At 40.4% G+C, this 13,671-nt stretch overlaps 1 protein-coding gene across 1 annotated transcript; it reads right to left on the bottom strand.

The window, feature by feature from the left end:
- Positions 1 to 6,733: 6,733 nt before the first annotated feature.
- Positions 6,734 to 13,646, bottom strand: LOC143295880 (acylphosphatase-2-like). The gene is made up of 4 exons (XM_076607544.1): positions 13,547 to 13,646; positions 11,020 to 11,036; positions 8,792 to 8,901; positions 6,734 to 7,281 (listed from the first exon to the last, which is right to left on the bottom strand). The coding sequence occupies exons 1-4, from the start codon at positions 13,623 to 13,625 to the stop codon at positions 7,173 to 7,175; spliced, it is 315 nt and encodes a 104-aa protein (XP_076463659.1). The 5' UTR covers positions 13,626 to 13,646; the 3' UTR covers positions 6,734 to 7,172.
- Positions 13,647 to 13,671: the final 25 nt, after the last annotated feature.

The following is a 13,671-nucleotide window of genomic DNA, read 5'->3' as shown; positions in this document are numbered from 1 at the left end:
TTGGTTTTTTTGAGAAATGTAAATGTGATGTCTGTTTTAAGAAAGAAAAATTATTTCCTGTTTTTAACTTTGTGCGTGTGTGTGCATTCTTTCATGATTCATACATGAAAAGCTTTTTTGTTTTATATCAAAGTGCAAATGCATAATTGTCATGAAGTATCCATTCTTATATCCGGTAGATGGCTCCATAAATGATATTAAGTATTCCACACTGAGCCCCATATCTTGGCACTGATGCCGTACATTAGTCTGCTGATTTTGCTGTCAGGTACTTCATTGTGTAGGCCTGGGAAGAGTTCCAGTTTCTGTGCTATCAGAGGGAACAGTCCTGTTGATGTCTTGTTGTCCCTTTGATACCCACATGGTGTCACTGTTTGTTACCATCAAAGAAGACATGACCGTGGCATGTGTCGCTGATGTTGATGTTTGAATAACACAGTGTCCTTGGATAATCAGAGGAGACTTAAGATTTGGGCAGTTCACTGAAGTTTAACCCCAAAGCTTGAATAACCGTGTTCTTTGGTAATAAGAAGAGACAGAGCATTGAGCAGTCCACTGAAGTTTAACCCCAAAGCTTGAATAACCGTGTTCTTTGGTAATCAGAGGAGGCTGAGCATTGACCAGGTCACCGAATTCCAACCCAAGTCCACAGCTGCCTTCACTGACGGCTGACAAGAGATAACTAGCACTGAGAAGTGTGGAGACCTGTGTAAGGCCTCACTGATACAGTGATAGGAGACTGGAACAACTCACTGATAGGAGACTGGTCCTGGCTGTGACAGCACATCAGTGTGGACTGTGTTCAGTCCACTGTTTTATCTTGTGTGCTTGGACATCAGCTGAAACGTGAATTCTTCATCTGTTCACTGATGTTCCTTCCGCCTGGTAATTAAAGGTCTGAGCAACAAAGAGAGAGAATCCCAGATCTGAAATCTTACTGTCCCTGCTGTGCATGTTTGTACTGTGCTGCATAATTTACCATGATGATTAAAAATGGTGAAAAAACCCAAAAATCCACACAAAAAAAACCCAGCTTGAAAGTAGTGTGTGTGTCTACAGTGTGTTAGCATGTTACAGCCTAAATATGAAATGACATAGGTAAGTTAACAACAAAGGTGCTTGTTACATGCTATTGTATTGATGTCATGTGTACTAAATGTTTGCTGGGTGGGTTGTTTGAGCGATGTGTGTGAGGGTATGTATAAGGGGTAGCCTTACAACGTGCATTGTGAAGTGAAATCATCAATTTTTTCATTTTGTTTTTATTGATTGTTTTGTACTCACTTTTTGTTGTTGTTGTTTTTGTTTGTTTGATTTAAATGGTGTGTTGAGCTTGAATATTTATGGGGGGATTGTGCTCTATAAAAGATATTCATTATTACTTACAATAATCGTTCGTTGTCTGAATATGTTATAAAATGGTTTTGTTTTATATCATTGAGAGTGGAAGATTTCTTCAGTATTACTGTGTGCAGTTCATGTGAAGTCATTCCAGCATAATGGAGAACTAGATTTGGCAAATGTTTCCATATATATGAAAGCCAGCAATAATAATTATTCCATTCATCTGTTACAGATTTAATATACTGATGTTATTTTGATAATAATACCACGCATGCATGCATGTTTGCAATCACATATACACATATGAACACACACACACACACACACACACACACATTCAATCCAGTGTTTGGTTGAAAACAAAATTACTGAACTGGATGATACTGAAATTGATTATAAAAGAAACATTTTCAAACAAGTTTAGTAATTACATTTATACACACCACTGTCCTCTGAAATCAATATTTTATTTAAACAAAAAATAAATGATTTGTCTTCTGCATTGGCTGTTGTTTTATTCATTTTAAAAAAAAAGGTGTTTTTTTTTGTTTTTTTTTAAACGTGTCAGCCAAATGCTTGAGAGGACTTGGGGGAAAAAAAAGACAAAAAAATAATACAGAAGAGAACAGGAAAATCCATCCTCTCAAAACAAACAAACAAACAAAACTCTTTCTAAGGTCAGCACCATCCTTGGACACTCCGTTGGACTGAGATTTTGACATGTTGATTTGAGCTAAGTGTCTGCTACGACTGTTTTTGAGGTGGGCGATTCTTTGTTGGGCATGGTGATGAGAAAATTATGTTGGTGTGTACATAATTTATGTATTTACTTAAGGCACACATTATCACTGACATTTTGTTGTTGTTGTTTTTGTACTTTGATTAATGGAAAGGGAAACAAATACTGTTTTGTGTCAGTAGCTCTGTAGGTAAGATGTTGCGGCAGTTTTGTTACAGTTTGTGACAAGTTACAAAATCCATTGTTCTCTTGCCCATGTTTTGTAAGTGCCTATGTTTGCTGTGCGTCTTGCCTTGACTTTTCCTTGCCCAACTGTTCAGTCAGACAGGTTCTCCCACAGTAACTTTGCAAGCGTCTGTGGAAAGTGGCTGATTAAAATTGCTTTATTCTTTGTAAGAAATGAAAACATTTGAAATTTCAAGCAGGGAGTGGCAGTATTTCAAAAGCAGTTAATGTTTTCAGTAAATGGTTATGGGCTTCTTCATTCAGTTTCTTGATTCCATTCATGAAAAAGAACTCTGCACAACTGAATCATTAATATACACAGTTAGTTACTGTGCCACTAGGAGGATACATACAGGGAGCACATGCTGTGCAGTGTCAGGTCAACAAAAGGGGACATTTTGGGGGGAATCATGAAGTGCCCAGAGCTATTGATGATTAGTTCCAGTGTTGATTTCAGGCATGCAAGCTGATCATTAGTTTCAAGCTACTCTGGCATGACGTTGGTTGCATCGGGTCAGTCAGTGGTACGACCTGATGTGGTTGGTGTTCCTGTCACTGCTAACGCTCTTGGCTCAGCACTCTTGTGGTGTGCCCTGTGTATGTCAGGTCCTGCCATGGCAGAGACAGAGGTGGTTAATCTCCACTGCAGGTTTGTTTGTTTTTTTACTTCTGTTTTGCTGTTCCTGCGCATTGGCTGTGTTGGTATGTGTTAGATATGTTGCCCTGAACAAGCTTACATATCATGGGTGTTCTTGTGATTCGTCAGTTGCAGCTTTTGACATGAAGACAATGCTAGTCTGCATTATTTGAATTGTGATCTGAAGGTTTGCTAATGATCATGTGTGTTGATTTTTTCCCCCTTGGTGAAGAGTACCTTGTACAGAATTTTGCAGTATTTATGATGTGTTATGATGTGCTTTCCCCACTGTCAGTCCGTTACGATGTCATTTGACATGACTACCCTTTCTGCAAACCACCTCCCCCACTCCACCCCTTCTCTTCCCCTGTCAGAGAGAGAGTGCTGTTTGTTCAGGAAGATTTTTTCCCTTTGTCCTTACATGATCTGAACCCAGAAAAAAAAATGCAGCATACTGTTTTCTAAAAAAAAAACAACCCACAAAACAACACCCCCCCTCCCACACACACACGAAACCACCCCAAAGACCCCAGCTCATGCCCTACTGAGATGAAATAATAAATCAAAAAGCTCCAAAGCCCTGTTTTCATGATGAAGACTTGTTATCTTATGGTGTTAAGTTTGATGAGTGTCCTAACTTTCTCCTGGCACAGTAAATAATGGAAGTAGTGGTGTCCTGATGTGACCAGCAGTGCCAGTGCTTCAGCATCTAGTCTTGTGTCCTCCTTCCACCCTTCCACATCATCATGCCTGATCTACACAGTGTCAGGTGTGCCACACTCTTTCAGCTTCACATCATCATGCCTGATCTATACAGTGTCAGGTGTGCCACACTCTTTCAGCTTCACATCATCATGCCTGATCTATACACAGTGTCAGGTGTGCCACACTCTTTCAGCTTCACATCATCATGCCTGATCTACACAGTGTCAGGTGTGTCACACTCTTTCAGCTTCACATCATCATGCCTGATCTATACAGTGTCAGGTGTGCCACACTCTTTCAGCTTCACATCATCATGCCTGATCTATACACAGTGTCAGGTGTGCCACGCTCTTTCAGCTTCACATCATCATGCCTGATCTATACACAGTGTCAGGTGTGCCACACTCTTTCAGCTTCACATCATCATGCCTGATCTATACACAGTGTCAGGTGTGCCACGCTCTTTCAGCTTCACATCATCATGCCTGATCTATACACAGTGTCAGGTGTGCCACACTCTTTCAGCTTCACATCATCATGCCTGATCTATACACAGTGTCAGGTGTGCCACACTCTTTCAGCTTCACATCATCATGCCTGATCTATACAGTGTCAGGTGTGCCACACTCTTTCAGCTTCACATCATCATGCCTGATCTATACACAGTGTCAGGTGTGCCACGCTCTTTCAGCTTCACATCATCATGCCTGATCTACACAGTGTCAGGTGTGCCACGCTCTTTCAGCTTCACATCATCACGCCTGATCTATACACAGTGTCAGGTGTGCCACACTCTTTCAGCTTCACATCATCATGCTTGATCTATACACAGTGTCAGGTGTGCCACGCTCTTTCAGCTTCACATCAAATGCTTGTAGCAAACAGACTTGAAAAGTTAACGAGAAGATGAATAGAATCGGTGACACTGAGAGTCTTTAAATGATGTTGCTGCCATTGTTGAGCCCTTTTCCATGTCCAGAACACAATGTTGAATTCAGACAGAGTGGTGGTCATTTTGTTCCTGTTATTTTAGGCCTCCCACTTGCAGAATTTCAAGCTTGATAATGAAAGAGTGCAAGACTGCTTCTTCCGTTGTTAACTTTACATGTGTGTGAGTACATGTGATGCTCATGTTTGTTTGCTCACTGACAGAAAACAGTGGGACCTGAAAAATATGGAGTGCAGTTTTCTCAAACATGGATTCAAGACAACTTTATATCCAGGTCACTTCATAGATTTGTGAGCCAAAGATATCATTTTGATACCAAATATAAGAATATCTTCGGCCTTTTGACTTGAACAAAGTTTGAAATGTGTTAAGATAATAACTGTATTTAAAAATCTGTCATCTGTCTGCACCAGCGATGACAGGGTGTGGTTGATCAGTATGTTTCCTCCACATACTGACCTGGGTGATCAGCAAGGATTGTATCACTGACACAGCAGAATGTTGTGTGTGTTTAAGGGTTTTTGTTTCTTGTGGGGTGTATTTGAACTCCAGGCTTTTGAACCGCTTTTGCTACCTAGTGATGTGTACCCATGATGTTGAATAAAATATGTGGGTTTTGTACAAAGTGTGTGTGGATTCGTAAGTGTGCATGCACGTTGAATGAATATGTCGTTTCTTTCCCAGAGTGCATAATTATACTCATGTTGGCATACTTGTATATTATAAGATGTTCAGGTGTTTCAGTTCCTAAATTCATAACATTTCATTTACAAGTGTGTGTATATTTTATATTTATTTCTTGGATATAGTTTGGAATCATTTCATTGCTTAATTTACCATTCCATCAACACGTCGCTAAACAACAGCTCACAAGAGTAAAATCACATACAGTGATGAAAGATGATTAGATTAAGGCATAGAGAGCCACTATTAACCATTATAGAGAGGGAAAAATCACTTGTGTGGGGCTGTCAATGTATCATTTATTTGCATTATTAATTAATTAATATAAAACTGCATCCGGAATGTGATTCCAACTTACCAGTTGCCTTCTCTCTCTGCATATTTTAAATTGCATTTATAACCGCTGGTCTTTAGCTGTGTGGGTAAAATCATGCACTTTGAACCTGGGCCCTTTATTTCTTTTGTAGTTGATTTAAAAAAAAGAAAGAAAAAAGAATCATCTTTTACTAATTACAGTACGCGGATCACGTCGAGTGCGTTCGCGGATCTATGAAAATGACATTAAAGGCAGCACTGACATGAGTGTGTGGCAACAAACCTCTAGAAGTCACCAGAGGAGGTGTAGGAGGTGGTGGAGGTCTGGAGTTGACCAGAGGGAGCGGAGGAAGTGGAGGAGGCGGCGGGTTGGCGTTGAGAGGGCCAGGAGTAGAGGGCCCAGAGTGTCAGCGAATCGATTGCGATTGCGCCTTAATTTTAGCACGACTGCCCAATCGAGCTACATAATTATGTGACCTGGTTGGAGACATAATTTGACAAAAAACAAGAACGCCAGAGAATCGACAGACAGGCAGAAAATACGAAAAAACTTAACCGTATGAAGAGCACAGGAACAGGAGTCATGATGGCTGCCGGAAAAAGAGGGCGCTAGCCAGGGGGACAAAGGGGAGGTTACCTACTTCCGGGAGGTTATCGGCCATAGTTACTTTCGTTTTCTCTGCATAGGCGGATAGTAGTTTGCACAGGACAGGAATGTCAGACCCCTGCCGGAGTCTGCACTAGTTGGGTCACGGTTAAGTATGCGTAATTAAATTAAAATGTTAGCGTGTTTATAGGATGCGGGTCATTTCCTTGGCACCAGCGCTAACTGGAGTAAGCTTGGTTCATCATGATGTTATACAGTGACTAATGCTTCAGCAATGCCCTTGTGTGTGGAAGTATGTGTACTTGTTGGTTGTGACTGATGATATCAGCAAAATTATTTATTGGAAAGCATGTGAATGGCATTTGCGCTCTGTTGGACAATCAGTGTGTGGATAATATTATCTCTTGCATACTGATCCCAATGTTTACCACAAACGTATGAGAATTTTTTCATTGATGTTAAAATTTTCATAATCTCCATCATCTCAGCTGTCACTTGACATTCACTGGAACAAAGACTTCTGGGGGGAAATGATTCCAATTATTTTTATTATAAATTCCATTGCACAACTGAGCTATTAATGCAAGCTAATAGTTGCGTTTCAGTCAATAGTAAAATTTCTACTCAAAGCTCTCTCTCATCACTTCTGACTCAATCTCTCTCTAGCATGCGCGCACAGGCAGTTCGCCTCTTCAACAGAAAAACCCACCACAGAATATGCACATACCCTTCTTCACCTCTTTCACTGACAAGAACAAATATACAAGTAAATACTGTCATCAACATATTCCACTGTCGTTCTTCCTCAGCGTGGTATCTCAACATAATGGATACCAGTCAAAAATGAAAGAACTCTGTACCTTTGAGTTGCACAAAGAGATTCAGGATCCATCCACAGTCCTCAACCACAGCAGCCTATCACAGAGCAGCTCCACTGACGACTGACGTCATGTCCAGGAAGCAGTCTTTATTTTCTGATGTCAAAAGAATGGAATGTTTGGGCTTTAACCACTTCTTTGAAAGTGCACTTGTCAATGCGTGACTTGGGGCTTCCTTTCTTTTCCAGCCACGTCTTCCTGCAATCAGTGACAGGAAGGTTTGGGATCACTTACAATGCAAGTTAAAGTAATAACAAACCTAACCTGCACACACACACACACACACACACACACACACACACACATATCCCCTCAAAAATCAAAAACCTAATTGAAACCACCTGCAACCACATTCTATGTAATGTTATTGACTAATCTTGCATTGTAAAATGCCACCGGTCTGATTGAATTAACCAAAATCAACAAAGGCTTTACGTCTGTGACGCATTCTTACTAACATCATCAAACTTGATGGAGTTAGATCCTGTGAATATTTTGTTTGTTGCAATTTGTCTGCTGCAGTCCCAGTGCCAGCAGTCTATAGAGAACTGCTGATGTCAAGGTGCTAGGAAACTTCCCACCAAAAGAGACTGTGCACTGCTGCTGAGTCACTTCAGTGGTGTTCATCAGTGCGTGTTCTGATTCAACATATACAGGACACCATCAGTTCAGCATCTTACTGACAACACTGACAGCTGAGCCAGACTGACTGGGAGTGAAGACTGCCGCAATGTCCCCCCAACTCCCTATGAACCTGCCAGTGCCAAAGATTTGGGCAGCAACTCACCACAAACTTACCTGCCAGGGCCAAAGATTTTGGCAGGAACTCACCACAAACTTACCTGCCAGGGCCAAAAATTTTGGCAGGAACTCATCACAAACTTACCTGCCAGGGCCAAATATTTTGGCAGGAACTCACCACAAACTTAGAAGTGGAGCGGAAGTTGGAACTGATGTCACCACGAGAACAGGGCACAGATTACGATACTTTAAAAAAAAAAAAATTCTCCATATGTATGGGGGCCCATTTGGATATGGGACTTCACGACAAATCTGTACATAATTCCTGGTCGTAATATACCCCAGTGTCACCCAGGCTCATGAGATACAGACACCTTGGTCAGAAATTTTGAGGAAGTGGCTGACCCTCAACTGTGTGTGGTCCCTGTCTTCCCATTTCAGACCTATGGGCTGGAAAGTCCCAACCTCATGGGGCTTGAACCCAGTCTTCGCAGTCATCAGTCTGTAAGTGCTAATCACTTTGAAATGGTGGTTGCTACATAAAGATAAGATAAGATAAGAATAACTTTATTATCTCCAACTGGAGAAATTTGGTCAGGTGCATTATCACAACATAGACAAGTAAACAACATGGGGACCATAACTGTAAAAGTCAACAACAGCTTTTACAAATATTACGAAGATACAAATGTAAAAAAAAAAAAAAAAAAAATCACATACACCGTTTCATACATACATCCACACACTGCAGGTAATAACTAGTATTCTTAATGTAAAAACAGAAAGAATTAAGAAACATTATTTGAATATAATTATAAACATAGGCTCGTATACTGCACATTGATTATAATAGACAGATAAGATAAGAATAAAGATAAATTGCAGAAAACCGCAACCAGATAATCAGCACACACCCGCACCCCCATGTTGTATGGATGTCATTTGACAGCAAATCCATGTTACTTACATTGTGGAGACTTTTTCGGCCGGCCCCTGTATGGTCCCCACAACTGTCTTGTCCTTGGTGTTCATGACCCAGCCACTAAGGCCAAGCATCTTTGCTTGGTTCTGGGTGTACTGTCCACACAATAATAATTGTTGTGACTTGTGAGTGTATCATTTATTCTGTATGAGGTGAGGTGTGGTGTGGTGTAGTATGGGGTGTGTGTATGTGTGCGTGTGCGTGTGTGTTCACACCTACATGTGTGTGCAACTTTGTGTAACTTTCCTTGTCTGTGTGTGAGCAAATGTATGTTTGCCCCTGTGAATGCAAGTGTGTAAGCCTTTGACAGTGTGGACAAGAAGACCCTATGAAAACTGCTTCAACACTATGGTCAACATGATCAAGAACAGCTGTTATGAAATAAATTACAGTCATCCACAGCAGACAGTACAGCAGGCAGTTTCAGGTCAAGACTGGTGTCAGGCAAGGATGCCTCCTGTCTCCATTCCTCTTCCTGCTTGTCACTGATTGGATGATAAAACATTTAAAAAAATAGAGAAATATGAAGTCCAGTCAATACTATGAAGCAGCTGGATGTCCTGGACTCTGCGAATGATCTTTCCCTGCTGTCCAACAGCCACCAGTAGATGCAGGATAAGACCACAGTACTAGCAGATACCTGAATCACAACTAGGCCTCAACATCCACATGGACAAAATGAAGATCATGGACATAAGTGCAAGTATTGCTCAGTCAGTGACACTCGAAGGTAAGGCACTGGAAGAAATGGAATCATCATTTATCTTGGAAGCAGCATTGTCGAGCAGGGTGGCACTAATGCAGATCTCAAAGCAAGGGATGGCAAGGCCAGAGCAGCCTTTGTACAGCTGAAGAACATCTGGAGACCCAGAGTGCTGTCAAAAAAAAGAGTTAAAATCCAACTTTTTAATTCAAATGTGAAGTCAAGGTAAGCTGCATGGTGCTGAGACATGGAAGATGACAAAGACTGCCCTCATTAAAGTGTATGCGTTCACATCAACAGCTGTCTGAGAAGAATCCCCCAGATCCACTGGCCAGGCATGATCAGCAACATCAGTGTGTGGAAAAAGACACACATCTGAAAGTGACGTTGGAAGAAGAAGATGGGGACAGGTTCGACACAAGCTAAGACAAGCCAGTGTTAAGCATCACCAGACAGGCCCTGATAGGAAACCCCCAAAGGAAGACAAAAGAGAGACCGACTGAGAAATACCTAGCAAAAAGACCTACAGGCAGACGCCAAGAAGATGGGCCTTTTTTCGTGCCCAACAAAGGCAAAGGATATGGCACTATGGAGGTCTCTTGTCAACAGCCTATGCCCCTGTAGGTAAAGTACAGTGTGTGTGTGTGTGTGTGTGTGTGTGTGTGTGTGTGTGTGTGTGTGTGTGTGTGTGTTCTGTCTCCATGCATGCAAGTTCAAGTATGCCAGGATTGCGCTTGTGTGTGTGCATATGCACACATGTATCACTGAACTTCTGTGCATGCCTATGATTATGCACTGATATGTGTGTGCATAGAGTGTACGCAGAAAAGTCTTATGTTTTTCAGTACTGCAGCACAAGGTCTACATATATATTTCCACACAAAAAAAGTATGTATTAACACCCAACAAGCAGAAACATGGATAAGATCTGAAGCTAGTTCTGCATATGGAAGGACATTTTTTTTCTCCTTCTCTCTACCAAGCATATACACATGACAATTATAAGCACACAACAACTGGTTTTACAAATTTTGTTGTTTCTTTTTCTTTGATAGACATATATGTACTCAATTATCAAAGTCAACTCAATTATGCATTGAACACTAAGATAAACATGTTTAAACAGACTTGGCTTTTATATAAACACCTATCTTTTGTAAATAAATAAAACTCTTGAAATAACATCTTTATTGATTTAGAGTTCCTTTTATCTACAAGTAAAAGTATCTGCACATGTGCAAGGTTAATTATCAAAGTTATTCCAATGATGCATTAAAGTAAACATGAACGGTAATGATGATCATATTTTTAAAAAACCAAAAAAACATCCAATATTTTGTTAAAAAAAGAAAGAAAGAAAAAAAAAAGAATACCGTTTTCAATGTTTTAGTGTTTCTTTTAATTATTATTACTATTATTACAACAACTATTATTGTTATTATAATTTTCTGCTTATCCCCAATACTCTTTTTACTTTTACTTCAGAACTATTAAAAAGTGAAAAGCTTACCTTTCGAAAGAAGACACCTGAAATACAATTACCCAAACAGCTATAAATGTGTAACAGAATAATGCATCAAAGTCACAGTTTTGAGCATAAACAACTTATTGTTCTCACAAAGAAGATTATTTCACTGTACTTTGAATGCAAATGATAGAAAAATGCACGCACACACAAAACACACATGCAAATTATATGTGTGTCAGCTCAAGGAGGCATCATTGAGTGTTAAAGTGCATAACAAATTATGATACATTGTTTGCCTCTATAATCTCAACACAGTCTCATAAACGGGATGCTACACACTTCCAGTGCAATTTTCAAGTGTTCATGAAGCATCTGAGCCAGACCCAAGGAACTCTTTTGTTCTAGTTGTCACCTCAGTGAAGAGAATTCTCTGTAGACTTCAGTTATCCTCCAATCTCATCATGGTCTACAGCAGTCACATTTCAACAACTAATGCCTAATTGTCAGGAATTAAATTCTGGCTCACTTCAGGACTTCAGAGCTGCCACAAGATGCTCATGATCTTGCAGAGCTATCAGGTGAAGCTGACCCATGTGGAATACATGCTCATCAAACAGCTGTATGTCCCTAGGCTTCGGACTTGCATTACAAGCACTAGGATGACTTTCACAATTTGTCGGACTTGCATTAAAAGCACTAGGATGACTTTCACAATTTGTCGGACTTGCATTAAAAGCACTAGGATGACTTTCACAATTTGTCAAAGTTACATGATGTATGACTGAGTACAACTTTAGTTTGGGGCATATACAGAGTTGCTGTCTCACAATACTATCACATCATATCATATCATATCAAATTCAAATAACACAGGAAACAAGCTAATGAATATCAGCTTCTCTGTTCTTCACCACTCTTTTGCTGATGATACTCAGCTACAAAGGTCTGCAGAACCAGAGGGGAGGTGAGGGGGGTAGGGGTGGCGGTGGGAGGTGGTATGTCATGAATGATTTATGTAACTTCTAGTTCAAATATTTTTCTTTTATGTCAAGAGCCCTGAGCTCTCAGAGAGAAAGGGCACTATATAAATGTACATTATTAGTATCATTATTATTATTATCATAAGTACACAGTCTGATTCTGTCAATACAGGGTTGTATTCTCGATGTTAAATCCTGGATGACATTCAACAAACTAAAGTCAAATGATGACAAGCTGCAAGAATTTCCACATCTACTTCTTTTCCTGTCTCTATTGTGGTTGGTGAAGTGACAGTTCAGCTTTCTAAATCAGCAAGGAATCTTGGAGTCATTCTTGACTCAAACCTCAGCATGCACACTCAGGTAGGAAATCTGATACGTGTAGTCGATTGTGGACTTCGTCGCATCAACACTATCCGACAGTACCTTTCTGTTGAAACTACTAAAACTCTTATTTCTGCTTTTGTGCTGTCATGAATCAACTACTGTAATTCTCTTCTCATAGGCTGTCCACATAACATTCTTCAGCGAATTGAAAAACTTCAAAACAATGCTGCCCATCTGACTCTCAGAGTCCTACATACTGATCACATTTCTCCTCACCTCTGCACTCTGCATTGGCTCCCCTTTGAAGCCAGAATTGAATACAAAGTTGCTTTCCATTCCACAGGACCTACATATCTTTCTGACCTCATCAGTGTTTACACTCCCGCAAGAAATCTCCGCTCTTCCCCTATTACCTTTTGAAACTTCCTCGCATCAATACAAGAATCTATGGTGAACACTCTTTCTTTCTTGCTGCTCCTCACATCTGGAACAACCTTCCTCATCATATCTGTGCATCTGATTCTACTTCTGCTTTTCACTCACCACTAAAAAACTCATCTTTTTAAAACCTATCTATAAGCACTCTGAGCTTCCTTGTTCTCCATCACCAACCATGTCAGCTCACTTTGGATGTATGAAGAGATGGAAAGGGAGATCAAGTGTGTGTGTGTGTGTGTGTGTGGGTGGGGTGGTGGAGGGGGGGGGGGAGGGGGGTAGGGGTGGCGGTGGGGGGTGGTATGTCATGAATGATTTATGTAACTTCTAGTTCAAATATTTTTCTTTCATGTCAAGAGCCCTGAGCTCTGAGAGAGAAAGGGCACTATGTAAATGTACATTATTAGTATCATTATTATCATTATCATAGGTATAAATGCGCATGTGTCTGAAGTTGCATGTGTGTGTGTGTGTGTGTGTGAGAGAGAGAGAGAGAGAGAGACTCTAAATTTTGGTCTAATAATTGCAACTGTGACAATCCACACTCAACCATTTACACAATATCTGACGAAAGCACTGACTGAAAGAATAGCCTGTTTCCAATCCGTATGCAATATATATTCATTTCATGTGATCTTTTTCATGCGCGCAACCATTACCCTGTTCAATAATATCGTGTATGTGTGTGTGTGTGTGTGTGTGTGTGTGTGTGTGCAGCCGTTTATTTGGTTAATATTTGCTTTCAAAAGTACTGATAATTAAATCCTCCATTGTTCGTGCAAAAAAATCATTACAGCGGCGCATAATCCTCTTTGCATATATATCACCTTGCACTTTGCCGAACACTTCGAAATCAACTGTCATCAGTTTCGCAGCTGCCATGGTGGACGGACAACAAACTCCCATGGTTGATGGAACGTACACTTTCATTGGGTAAAGCCTGCGAGAAGAA

The sequence above is a fragment of the Babylonia areolata genome, chromosome 21 (genome assembly GCF_041734735.1).
Source record: "Babylonia areolata isolate BAREFJ2019XMU chromosome 21, ASM4173473v1, whole genome shotgun sequence".
NCBI classification, from domain to species: Eukaryota; Metazoa; Mollusca; class Gastropoda; order Neogastropoda; family Buccinidae; genus Babylonia; species Babylonia areolata.
The sequence above is the reverse complement of the archived record's forward strand: the minus strand, read 5'-3'. Positions and strand labels throughout refer to the sequence as shown.

Coding starts and splice junctions, on each gene's coding strand:
- LOC143295880 (XM_076607544.1), bottom strand. CDS start 13,625: ATGGGAGTTTGTTGTCCGTCCACCATGGCAGCTGCGAAACTGATGACA. Junction 7,282..8,791: donor GCCGAAAAAGTCTCCACAAT/GTAAGTAACATG, acceptor CACTGATTGCAG/GAAGACGTGGCTGGAAAAGA.